This window comes from Drosophila simulans, chromosome X (assembly GCF_016746395.2).
Source record: "Drosophila simulans strain w501 chromosome X, Prin_Dsim_3.1, whole genome shotgun sequence".
In the NCBI taxonomy this organism is placed as follows: Eukaryota; Metazoa; Arthropoda; class Insecta; order Diptera; family Drosophilidae; genus Drosophila; species Drosophila simulans.
The window spans coordinates 13,753,916-13,767,390 of NC_052525.2; the positions used below are offsets into that span (position 1 = coordinate 13,753,916).

The following is a 13,475-nucleotide window of genomic DNA, read 5'->3' on the forward strand; positions in this document are numbered from 1 at the left end:
CGACCATATAAAGTATATATATTCTTGATCAGGATTAATGGCCGAACGTCGAGATCTCAGGAACTAAAAAAGCTAGAAGGTTGAGAGGTCCCCTTTGAGTTTTTGACACGTATTAAAAGGGCTACCTGGGCTCTGTCATGCCCATGCAGATAGAAACTCTAGACTCGAAAATTCTTATTATGTTCGGCTGGCATAATAAGTAGTCGTTCTTTTATTTCACAATAAATTATGCAATTAAGAGCTCTTGAAATTTGTAGCTTCAGTAGAATATTGTCAAGTATATTCATTTTCTTTTTATTTATAATAGATATTCGGTTGTAAATTGTGATGATATCTCCTACAATTATTTTTAGCCGATTAATCATTCTTTGGCCATTTCCCCAAAAAATTTTGACAACTCTATGCGAAAGAGAACATAAAATAATGACTGGCAAAAACGTAACGCAGCGTTCTTGTAAGATAAGCATTTGATGAAAATTTTAGGTACAATAAACATGTTTTAGAAGTAGTTTGAAGTATGCATGTATTTAGTATGCGATTTATTTAGAAAATTGGTACAAATGTATCAACAAATGAGTATGTCTAATCTTCGTCCTCGGAGACCTATGCGCGTTAAGTCTTCGGATTCACCTGCTCCGCAGGACCATAATAATCGGAGTAGAAAATTGGTAGTTTCACTCCTCACTGTCATCGTCCTCCTTGCCATCGGAATCATCGCCGCTTTCCAGCGAATCTTTGTCGCAAACGATGGTCTTATCCACATCAGACTCATCCGATGGCACGTTGTCATTATCCGGATCGCTACCATCTTCAGAGGAATCATCGCCGCTTTCCAGCGAATCTTTGTCGCAGACGATGGTCTTATCCACATCAGACTCATCCGATGGCACGTTGTCATTATCCGGATCGCTAGCATCTTCAGAGGAGATCAAATTTGATTTACCATTGATAAGCTTCGGCTCCGAATCCCCGCCAGCCATGGCCATTTCTTTATCGTTTTTGAAGAGCATCATTTGAACCTTCTTGTTGCGAGGACGCACACGATTGCGCGGCTTCTTGGGCTTCTTGGCCACCAACTTAATGGACTCCTCTGATTCTGGCTTGGGTGGCTTGGGCGGCTTGGGTGCCTTGGCCACTTTCGATGCGCCAGCTGTTGACGACTTGCGCACGATATCGCCACTAACCACGAAAAAAGAATTCTGATTGCTACCCCGAACCTTGGGCATGGTAAACACAACCTCACTGGAATCGGTGAACTCGATGGCCACCTCATGGATATCGTTGAGCTCATTCAACGGTAACATGGCCAATTCGGCCTGCACGCGCCTTTCAGTGGCCGCAGCCGATGGAAGTCTCTTGTGCTTGCGGCGCACCGATCCCTTGCCGCCAATGCGAACCGCCTGCTCTATTTTCTTCATCTTGTTGAAATCCATAGTTCCGTTGAGAAATCCTATCAACTTGTATGTGTAAAGTGCGTGGAAAAGAATTTTCTCTAAGTGCTCACCTTGGAAATGCTGTGCTTTGCAAATAGTTAAGTAATATCCGCTCGAAGATGTGATTCAACTTATGTCCTCACGCCAAATAGGAAGTGGTATTGGTAGACTGCAAAGTTATCGACTTCTTTGAGTTTGTGACGCGTGCTAAAAGGGTTGCCAGATCTTTGTTAATCCCTTGCAGATGGGAACTCTGGACTCGAAAATTCTTATTATGTTCGACTGGCATAGTTATTTCTAGTTATGGAAATTGGTAGATTCAGTAGGATACTGTCAAACATATTAATTTCTTCACTCGTTACTCGTAGAGTAAAAGTACAGTCACAAGAATAACACGATGCGTAACGCCATACGATAGTTTTGCACACGATATTTTAGGGCTGGCTCGAGAGGTGGCTCCAGGATCTATCGAATTTTTGTTCAGCTCTCTTCTACGCATACAATGACAGCCGACAATTGTATATGTGCACACTTATGCTCATGCATTGTAAATTATACATAATATGCCCTTCACTTTACAAGTTCTTAGCCTTTAAATCTGTATTATTTTTGATTAATTGGCACGATGTAAAAAATTCTTGTGTTGCATTGACTTAACGATATTATTTTTTAAATATAGCTTAGAAATAGTAATAGCCGCAACTATGTACATAATATAACAAAATAAATTTCAAATATGACTTTATATTAGAATAATTGTCATTGGAGTATTCAGCTTGCGACGTGTGCAAAATTAGAGCAGACATTGTCTAGTAGACATAGATTCTTAGGTGCTTACGACCGCACGCCGTGCCTCCAGTAATCAATTTTGCATTAAACAACGCGCATATTTTTATATATTTTATAAACTTTAACATTCAACTATGTATTATAATGTCTTTTTTAAAAGGGTATACTAGATTCGTTTAAAAGTATGTAACAAGCAGAAGGAAGCGTTTCCGACCATATAATGTAAATATATTCTTGATCAGGGTCAACAGCCGAGACGATCTGGCCATGTCCATCTGTACGTCTCGGCATACAGATTTTATAGACAAAGACGCAGCGCAAGTTTGTTGACCCATGTTGCCACCCCCAATCCAACGCCCAAAAACACCGCAAAACTGCCAAGCCCAAATATTTGAAAAATTGTTGAATATTTTTTCATAGTTTTATTAGTCGCTTACATTTTTTTTTAGAAAACGTGGTATGGGTGTATTAAGGGTATGAAGTGTATGAGGTGTATGAGGTGTCAGAGGTGCATGAGTATGTGGTAGCTGGCCATATCAACGCACTGGGGAATGTGTTTAATTGCAACAACAAGATATCGTGTGGAGTTAAAAATCCTGGTCAATTCGGGAAGGGGCGGAGGTGCCCGAGGAGGTGGCCGAGGATCCCATATTCGCAATCGAGGACTCGCGCGATTCGAGCGGCTTAAAGGCCGACTCGTGCAACCGGAATCCATAGATACTGCAAGTAGAAGCGCTTTGTGTAGAAAATAACTATACTATACTCGGAGAATTACTTACCGGGGGACGTACTTCTCCACGGGCGGCTGGGGTCTCAACATCGGCAGCTCCATGAAGAACATGTGCGGGAAGCTGGTCCCAAACATGGCCCCGTCCAGCATTTCATTGCGGGATGGCGGCTTGAAGACGTCGTTACAGCGAGGGCAGTAGACCTTCACAGTAGACTGGCCCCACTTGTCGTTGAGACCCACTGGGAGGGTTCTCTGCAATTCACAGTAGAACCTCGGACACCTTCCGAAGTCCCCTCTCTCAAATTTTATGCGCATGTCATCCACGCCATGCGCAGACAGGATGTATCTGGCGTGGATCATGCCGTACAGCTCCGCCTCATAGCCGGAGACCCAGTCCACGGAACTGTCGAATATCGGATCCAGGACAATCTCCAGTGCCTCTTCTTTGTGCTTCAGGCCCTTCAGGTTGGACTTGCTCTTTATGAATTCGATGGGCACGCGGCAGAGGAACTCGTTGCCAGTCTTCCCAACGAACCAATCAATCCAGCTGGAATTTACCTTAGACTCGTTGCTTTGGCTACAAGATTTCACTGTGATTTCCTATTTTTTCCATAAGAAAAACCTAGTTACTTACGGGCTCGACATGTTGCCAGTTCACTCTTATAGAATATAATAAAAAGTGCAGTGCAAAATAACAAGGCCTACTATGCCATAATGACATCTATGCGTCAGAGTTTCGACAGGGTAGCCACCCTTAATCGGCCGATGACTTTTATATTATTTTATACATAGTATCCACAGCAAAATGATTTAAATTCAGGAATTTTTAAACATTATATATTTTTATATTTTTTAACATTAACATTATACTAGATTCGTTGAAAAGCATGTAACGGGCAGAAGGAAGCGTTTCCGTTTTTATTCCCCATTTGATTCTATCGATATCCCAGAATAATCCCACACTAGCTGAGTAAGGGGTATCTGATAGTCGGGAAAATCGACTATAGCATTCTCTCTTGTTTGATACTAGGACCAAGGTGGCTTTCTATCGCATTTAAGAGTCTGTCAGAATAATAGCTATTTTTCGTGCAGACATTTGTTTGGACAATGCATGGAAATCTTGGCCTACTTTTCGCCACGAATACTACTGCTTTCTGTTTAATCAAACCCGGAACGTTATTAAATGTGCACATCGTCACGTCGTCCAGTTGCCACTTGGGAGGCAATCCAAGACAATGGGCGCCCGTCCGAAAATGTAGCACTAATGAGGCACATGCCACACGCACAACCAGCCAGCCAGCCACCCATCCACTGGCAGCCATTAGGAACACCCACTTTTAAACACCCACAACCCCTTTTCGCGTTTCGCGAAGAAGTTGCGCTCTGCAGTCGCGCAATTGTCAACAGCAAAACAATATACAAATAAATTGTATTTTATTTCACTTAAGTTGAAAGGCAGCATCGCAAGGAGCCACGCGCTGCGCGTCTTTTGGCAGCTGCACTGGGAAAAAAAATAGTTGATAGCAGGCCAGATTGCCATGGATGTATGTAGCTTAGTTTTGAAATGTATGTATTTCAGATGTATTTGCTGTTACTCATTTATATATATATATTATATTATATTATATTGCTAAACATTGTGTACCATGTTATTCAAATGGTGGCAACTATGTTGCATAATTGTGCTCAGTGTAGTCGAACAAGCCGGCAGTGGGACGAAACGAAGATGTTGCAGATGCGGGACTTGGGACTTGGGAATCGCAGGATCCTGAAATGCGAAGGACTGTCGGGTGGGGGGCAGGACCTTGAGGAGGCGTTCAGGTGAACGTCGGCACTGACAATGCCCCGTCTTCGTCGTCGTAGTTGCATTTCGTGGCTGTTGCACTAAAACAAAAGAGGCTGCCAGGACAATGGCGGCAGGATAAGCAACAACCAGAAACTGCACAAAAGCCAGGACGAAAACACGAGGGGTGCAAAAGGCAGTGGCGCCTGCAAAGGGGGTTACACTTAACCCGTTGGCTGCAGCGTCGCCTTCGACGATTAGAAAATCGATGCTGAAACTAAGTACGATTGCACATTTATAATTAATCGGCATTTTAAGCGAATTATTATGGACTTCCTTTTGCTAAAACGCCCGCGGCATATTTTCTATGTGTGTCTGGCTACAATTTTTTAAGTTAATAAGCCGTTGAGCTGTGTGGTTATGCGTTTCGAAATTAAGCAGTTATAGAACCATTTTATGGCTGAAGGCAAAATCTGAAATCTGTTAATTTGTGTGATTCGAGGGATTATACATTTAGGGACTTACGAAAGAGCCATAAAGCTAACCGAATTTCAACATAAATTCAAGTTGTGTAATATATGTATGTACATTCAATTCAATTCATGTTTCTCCTTTTTCCAACGTGCAACATTCACTTTCTTTGGCATGAATAATAATTTAACTTATTGAAAAATCGCCTCCATGGGGATGGCAAAAGTTCAGGGACAAGTTCAGCCTATACGTTCAGATATATGTAAGTTAACACAATCACAAAACACCCGAAATATAGTCGTAAGCCTCAAGTGCTTTTCCCATCTATAGATCGAGCTTTACCTATAAGAAACTGTAACTTGCTAAGCTTTAGAGATAAGAACTCTTGCTATACTTAAGTTAGTCGATTTTGGAACATTAGAAGCGTCGGTCATCGCCACGTACTTACTATTCGTCTCATTAAGTGCAGACCGCGCAAGCCCTATTGTAATTAATAAACTTACGCTAATAAATATATGGAAAATCTACTAAAATGATAATTGGCGCCCAAACGGATATAAAAACCTACGATAACTGAATAATTATAAATAAATAACAAAAGGAGGATCCGGAGACAAAACCAGCGGCTTTGGCTAATTAACTCTAACCTAAGAAATAAAAATTTCGTGATTACATAAAATATAATATTAATTACTAAGACCATCTACCTTAAAATTGTTTGTTAATCACTATTATTATATTGTAAGTATAACGCTTATTGAACGAATTAAAAATATTATTATTATTATTATATTATAACCTATGCAAAGAGTATTGATAATAAAAATACATGAGTGACAGTGATAACCTTTTAGACAACCTAGTGTCAAGCTTAAATAAATGGTCAGCGCACCAGGCAAGTAGGCAAAACAGTGCAGAAAAAAATAATAAGTCATCAGATAATTGGTGGTCAAAAACAAAGACAACTAGCGAAATGGAATTTGAAGCTCAGTTAAAAGCGATCGTAGAGAGTGCTGTTGCCGGTGCGCTCGCAGTCCAAAAACAATCATTTGAAAAGCAATTGCAGGAGATGAATGAGCGAATCGGGAAATTAACAGTGAACACCCCAGAGGTGGAAACTTATGTAGATGCTGAAATTAGACCAGGTGTTGTCTGTAACGAGCCTCTAGATATAATTAAATCTCTGCCAGATTTTGATGGCAAAAGTGAAACATATGTGTCGTGGAGAAAAGCGGCTCATGTCGCTTTTAAAGTTTTCAAAGATTACGAGGGAAGTTCAACATTTTACCAAGCTCTTGGTATTATGCGAAATAAAATAAAAGGTCCAGCGAATACAGTATTGGCTTCTTTTAATACTCCGTTACATTTCAAAGCAATGATCAGCCGTCTTGATTTCACATATTCTGACAAAAGGCCGATCTATCTAATCGAACAAGAGCTATCAACTTTGCGACAGGGAGACATGACTCTTACTGAATTCTACGATGAAGTCGAGAAAAAACTGACCCTACTTACCAACAAGACAATAATGACATTTGATAGTGCCTTGGCGATGTCACTGAATGAAAAGTACAGGACGGACGCGTTACGTGTATTTGTAACCGGAGCTAAGAAATCGTTGAGCGACATTCTTTTTGCAAAAGGTCCAAAAGATTTACCAACTGCTCTCGCTTTAGCGCAAGAGGTCGAGTCGAACCATGAGCGTTACCAATTCGCCCTTATTTATTCTAAAAATATTGGAGACAGGGGTCAGAAAATCGAACAAAAGCACAGCGATAAGGATAGAAACTCAATCATGCCCATGCAAACTAAAAACCCATATTTTAGCAAGCGTCAGGTGCATACTTATGATAACCAGGAAAGACAAGATCCAGTCCAGTTAACAAATCCTGATGTATCCATGCGATCTAGAAGAACTGGAAATTTTGGACAAGCTCCATTTCCGACTCAGGGAAATATTTGGCCATCCCAACAGCAAAATTCTTGGCCATCTCAACAACAATATTCTTGGCCATCCCAACAACAAAATTCATTTCGAACACAAAATCAATTCGCATCGCAACCCCAACAGCAAAACACAAGTCAGGCTCAGGGACATTTTGGGTATGCGCAAGCATCAAAAAGACCAACGAGTGGCAGTGCAAGGTTTACAGGGCCAAAACAGCAGAGGATCAACTACTTACCTCATGAGAAAGGTCAATGTGAGGAAGATACAGACGGTTATCAAAAGGAGGCAGAAGCGGAGGTTGATGATTATGAGGACGAACTAGTGAATTACGATCATGTTCATTTTTTAGCCACAAATCCCTGCTACCGTACATAGAAAGAGAGATAGCAGGGAGAACCATAAAACTCTTGATTGAAACCGGGTCGTCGAAAAACTACATACAGCCTCTTGCAGAACTAAAATATATAATGCCGGTACAAAATAAATTCACGGTAAAATCGCTTCATGGTTGCAACACCGTCAAACAGAAATGCTTTATTAAGCTATTTAACACATCTGTTCAATTCTTTATTCTTCCAAGTCTCTCTAGTTTTGACGCAATAATAGGACTTGACCTTTTGAAACAGGGAAATGCAACGTTAGATTTTAAGAACAAAACGTTGAATATCAACAATGAAGTGGAATCTATTCAGTTTTTGAGATGTGACAGCGTAAATTTCACCAACATAGAGAATATTGTGGTTCCAAATCAGATATCTAATAAATTCCATACAATGCTTCGAAACCGATTGGCCGTCTTTGCGGAACCGGAAGAAGCACTGCCGTATAATACCAACATTGTTGCCACAATACGTACTGAGGACGACCAACCCATTTACTCAAAACTCTATCCGTACCCCATGGGCGTATCGGATTTTGTGAATAAGGAGACACATGCTTTGTTAAAGGACGGAATTATCAGGCCCTCGTCGTCACCTTACAACAATCCGGTTTGGGTAGTCGATAAAAAAGGTACAGATGAAGAGGGAAATACTAAGAAAAGGTTGGTTATAGATTTTAGAAAACTAAATTTAAAAACAATCGACGACAAGTACCCTATACCAAACGTAGTATCCATCTTGTCAAATTTGGGAAAAGCCAGGTTCTTTACAACCCTTGACCTTAAATCGGGCTTTCACCAAATTCTGCTCGCAGAAAAGGATAGAGAGAAAACTGCCTTTTCAGTAGGAAATGGAAAATACGAGTTTTGCCGTTTGCCGTTTGGCTTGAAAAATGCCCCAAGTATTTTTCAACGTGCTATTGATGATGTTCTTAGGGACCGTATAGGAAAGTCATGTTACGTTTACGTTGATGACGTAATAATATTTTCAAACGGAATTGAGGACCACGTAAACGACGTTGCTTGGGTACTAGACAGACTGTCTGGGGCAAACATGAGGGTTTCTAAAGAGAAATCGTTTTTCTTCAAGGAAAGCGTCGAGTATCTCGGATTCATGGTGTCAAGTGGAGGTATCACAACCAGTCCTAGCAAAGTAGAGGCTATTCAGAAATATAATCAACCTACTAATCTGTTTAGTGTTCGATCGTTTTTAGGGCTAGCAAGTTATTACCGCTGCTTTATTAAGGACTTCGCCTCTATTGCTAGACCACTCACTGACATTCTGAAGGGTGAAAACGGAAAGGTTTCCGCAAGCCAGTCTAAAAAGATACCAATTTCTTTCGATGAAAGACAATGTTCCGCTTTTGAGAAGCTTAAAAATGTTCTTGTCTCCGAAAATGTAATGTTATTGTATCCCGATTATAGAAAAGCCTTTGACTTAACAACAGACGCTTCGGCTTTTGGCCTGGGGGCAGTCTTATCACAGGATGGCAAGCCTGTTACAATGATTTCGAGAACTTTACAGGATAGAGAACTTAATTTCGCAACAAATGAACGAGAACTTTTGGCCATCGTTTGGGCTTTAAAGTCTCTTAGGAACTATCTATATGGTGTCAAAAACTTAAACATTTTTACAGATCACCAGCCGTTAACATACGCCGTGTCAGATAGGAATCCAAATGCAAAAATCAAGAGATGGAAGGCGTTTATAGACGAACATAATGCTAAAATTTTCTATAAACCTGGCAAGGAGAACTATGTTGCCGATGCACTATCCAGGCAGGCTATTCATGTCCTAGAGGACGAACCCCAGTCAGACATTGCAACAATACATAGCGAAATTTCATTGACTTTTACAATCGAAACTATCGACAAGCCGGTTAACTGTTTTAGAAACCAAATTGTGATAGATGAGGGCACCGCAGACTCAACTCGAACTTTTGTTATTTTCGGAAGCAAGACAAGGCATCTAATACAGTTTCTAGACAAAGAGACCTTAATCGGAAGAATTCGTGATGTGGTTAAGCCGGATGTAGTGAATGCGATACACTGCGAATTACCTGTACTAGCTTTCATTCAAAACAGTCTTGTAAATGACTTTCCAGCAACAACCTTCCGACACACTATGAAAATGGTCAGCGACATTTTTAATCAAACTGAGCAACGGGAAATAGTGTCTTTGGAGCACAACAGAGCGCATAGGGCAGCACAGGAGAATGTAAAACAAATTCTTCAATACTACTTTTTCCCTAAAATGTCACAAATAGCCGCTACCTTTGTTGCTAACTGCTTGGTTTGTCAAAAAGCCAAATACGACCGCCATCCGCAAAAGCAAATCCTCGGGAGAACACCTATTCCGTCACATGTAGGCGAGACATTGCATATTGATATATTTTCTACGGACAGGAATTACTTTTTGACATGTATTGACAAATTTTCCAAATTCGCTATTGTGCAACCAATCGGCTCTCGAACGATAACTGATTTAGAACCTGCAATTATGCAACTAATGAACTTTTTTCCCCATTCAAAGACAATATTTTGTGACAATGAACCGTCCATAAATTCCGAGTCAATCAAGTCACTTTTGAAAAATCGTTTTAATGTTGACATAGCGAACGCACCTCCACTTCATAGTACCTCAAACGGACAGGTTGAAAGGTTTCACAGCACGCTTTTAGAAATAGCTCGATGCCTGAAACTTGACAGTGGAATGAGAGATACAGTCAACCTTATTCTTCAGGCAACAATAGAATACAATAAGACGGTGCACTCAGTCACCAATAGAAGACCGATCGACATTATTCATTCAACTCCTCCCGAATTGGCTAACGAGATAGTAGAAATGGTTAACGAAGCTCAGGAAAAACAGCTAAGAAGAGAAAATGTAACAAGACGAGACAGAACCTTTGAGGTGGGAGAAACCGTCATGGTAAAACAAAACAATCGCTTGGGAAATAAACTAACCCCACGGTATAGGGAAGAACTAATCGAAGCAGACCTCGGGACAACGGTCCTCATAAAAGGGAGGGTCGTTCATAAAGATAATCTACGCTAGGTTTAGTATTTCGTTTCCTTTTGTGACCATCGCCAAGTTAGCAAAATACAAACGTGAAATCTGAACACTAGTAAAAGAGTTTGCAAACATTTTTCAATTAAATATTTGTCAAATCCTTCTTATTTAATCTTTAAACATTTTGTATTATTTCCGCTTCATCCTCTTTAGAAAATTTTAAAGGTATGTGATGAAATGCTAGACCCGAATGATTTGAAAACTTAAAGTCCACGCAACCACAAATATTTCCTGAAACTACCATAGAAAATAAATGCATTACCAAAACGGCATAATAACAGTATAGCGCACTCACTCTAATCAGATTTTAAATTCCCGATTAAAAAAAAAAAAAAAACACTAATGTTATCAATACCCTTTCCTGATTCTGTTCAACTAAATAGGAAAATCAATACTTGCAATCAATAAGCGTTTTACTACATACTTTAATATCAAAAATATCTGAATGAACTTTATTATAAAATTATAATTGTTATACTTAATTATTGTCGAAACTTTAGTATTAAAACTGTAACTACCTCTTAAGTAGATGAGAAGAGTAGAAGAGGGAATTAAGATCTATCAACGTAGTATCTGCTAAAGACGTAAAGATGCGGCAACTATTTCTGCGCCTGGGTACTGAAACGACGAACTGAATAATATCTGCCATCAGACGCCAACCAGAGTGCGTTCAACACATACGTTTTGATGGTCAACTAGTTCAACCAACATCAGCATCATCGTCGTCAACAAGTCGACGGTTACAATAAAGATTTTTTCCAAGTTCGCTACGATCATCTCCAGAACCTTGTTGCGAACCCATGACATGGAGAATCAGCAGCATTTACGAACTTCTTGGATCATCCAGACACGCAGAGCTGCCTTCCCTTCGATGGTTTAACGCAGTACCAGGTTGGCAGTATGGGAACTTAGTGCACAACCAATGTTACCCGTAAGATCCGCTTTCAAATAGATTTGCCAATTGTAAAAAGTCTGTGGACAGCCTTCGTCTTAGAAGGGGAGGAGTTAACACAATCACAAAACACCCGAAATATAGTCGTAAGCCTCAAGTGCTTTTCCCATCTATAGATCGAGCTTTACCTATAAGAAACTGTAACTTGTTAAGCTTTAGAGATAAGAACTCTTGCTATACTTAAGTTAGTCGATTTTGGAACATTAGAAGCGTCGGTCATCGCCACGTACTTACTATTCGTCTCATTAAGTGCAGACCGCGCAAGCCCTATTGTAATTAATAAACTTACGCTAATAAATATATGGAAAATCTACTAAAATGATAATTTGTATATATATTTTAAAATAAATGTTTTCATTTTTGTGAAAGCCTCGAAATACAAGTATTTTGCTTATTGAAGAACAGATTCCACAGGGGGATACAAAAGTTCATGGGCATCATGCACCCCCACACCCCTGAAAGGGCAAAATAGATAAATATAATATGTATAAAAAATGTACTTTCAAGAGGCAAGGAGAAATGCGTGGTAGTCTATATAATACACTTGATGGCGAACGCTTAGCAGACTGCTCTTGATTTAAATGAGACCTTAATGGCTCATAGACTGTCAGTTTCGCAGGGGTGTGTGTGCAACGTCCTGGCCATATCTTAAACCCCTCAAGACAGAGGACTTTTGTGGCAAGGTGGCAAAGGATGGAAGGATGAATTCATTGCAGCTGCTGCGGCGTTTCGCATAAATGCAGAAAGTTTCCTCCAAGGTAGCCTTGATGTTGCCACTGCACTTTTTGTGCCGCATGCCGCAGCAAATTCCCCCTGCCATGCCGCGCCACGCCCAACCAGCCCGCAACTTTTGCCCACCTGCATGCAACAGAGTTGCAGCAACGCTTTTTGGCTCGCTGAGTGCAATTTTTTAATGACAACTTTCGCCGGGGACTGAGTGAGTGGGTGGATGGGTGGGTTTTGGTCGAAAATCAACTTGATGCTGCTCGACGATGCGCAAACCGAGCGAAGTGAGTGCAAAGGGCTTAGGACTCTTGCTGCCAAAAGCAGCAAAAACATGGCAAAAATCAGGGGAAAACCATCAACAGCAACAACAACAACAACAACAGCGACAATGGCAACAACAACGGCGAAAACCGTTCAAGTGAGCAGCCATAAGAGATTTCCCCGCCGCACCAGCCAAGAAATTCGAATCCGAGTGGCAAGTCAGTGCAAAAGTAAAGCAAAGTCAGCAAAGTGCAACGCGCAGGGAAAACAACCTGAAAGCAGGATGCACTGAAAAAAAAAAAACGAACCCATGAATATGTAATCAATCAAGGAGAAAACATATTGTATACACTTAAAATTTCAATTTAATGAAGAATTATTCGTGCTTAGAAGGAAGCACTTCTATGATAGTAATTCAATCAAGAAATAATAATAATTTGGAATACTTCGCTTTTGAATGTTTCTGTAATACATGTATAGAATACGTTATCAATAATTTCCCATCAAATTTAATGTTAATTAGGCTGTTTAGCCATTCAGTCATTATAATTTTATTTTAATGAGCTAATAATCGAATCAAAAACGATGGAAATTCGTGAATATACTGTACATATATTGTGAAAATGCAGCTGATATGTAATAATCATTGCTCATTCGGTTTTTCCCTCGGAGGAAGGAAGGAAGTTGGTGGCACAATTGGATCCGCAGGCGGGGTAACGACACACTGGCCGAGTTCAAATGACTGCCGAGCATCTCGAGATGGCGCGAAGTTGAAAGCTGAAGTTGAGGGAGTGAGTGCAGGAAGCAGGATCTGCGGCTGCCATCTTAATTTGCATGCACTCGCTGGCGGTGCGTGTGTAATTTATTTGTCGCGCGAGCGGAATTCCCTTGAACTTGTCCGCTGGCATCAGCATCGCCACCATCATCAGC

General features: G+C 40.5%; 2 protein-coding genes across 2 annotated transcripts; both read right to left on the minus strand.

The window, feature by feature from the left end:
• Positions 1 to 506: 506 nt before the first annotated feature.
• On the minus strand, positions 507 to 1,640 carry LOC6740130 (clumping factor B-like). Its single transcript, XM_039297328.2, has 2 exons — positions 1,505 to 1,640; positions 507 to 1,450 (listed from the first exon to the last, which is right to left on the minus strand). The coding sequence occupies exon 2, from the start codon at positions 1,431 to 1,433 to the stop codon at positions 675 to 677; it is 759 nt and encodes a 252-aa protein (XP_039153262.1). The 5' UTR covers positions 1,434 to 1,450; positions 1,505 to 1,640; the 3' UTR covers positions 507 to 674.
• Positions 1,641 to 2,642: 1,002 nt separating this feature from the next.
• Positions 2,643 to 3,663, minus strand: LOC6725922 (suppressor-of-stellate-like protein). The gene is made up of 3 exons (XM_002106872.4): positions 3,587 to 3,663; positions 3,002 to 3,529; positions 2,643 to 2,942 (listed from the first exon to the last, which is right to left on the minus strand). The coding sequence occupies exons 1-3, from the start codon at positions 3,595 to 3,597 to the stop codon at positions 2,810 to 2,812; spliced, it is 672 nt and encodes a 223-aa protein (XP_002106908.2). The 5' UTR covers positions 3,598 to 3,663; the 3' UTR covers positions 2,643 to 2,809.
• Positions 3,664 to 13,475: the final 9,812 nt, after the last annotated feature.

Excerpts from the sequence above, each read along its gene's own strand:
- LOC6740130 (XM_039297328.2), bottom strand. The coding sequence starts at position 1,433 with ATGGATTTCAACAAGATGAAGAAAATAGAGCAGGCGGTTCGCATTGGC.
- LOC6725922 (XM_002106872.4), bottom strand. Across the intron at positions 2,943-3,001 it reads GTGGAGAAGTACGTCCCCCG|TATCTATGGATTCCGGTTGC; the intron begins GTAAGTAATTCT and ends TTCTACTTGCAG.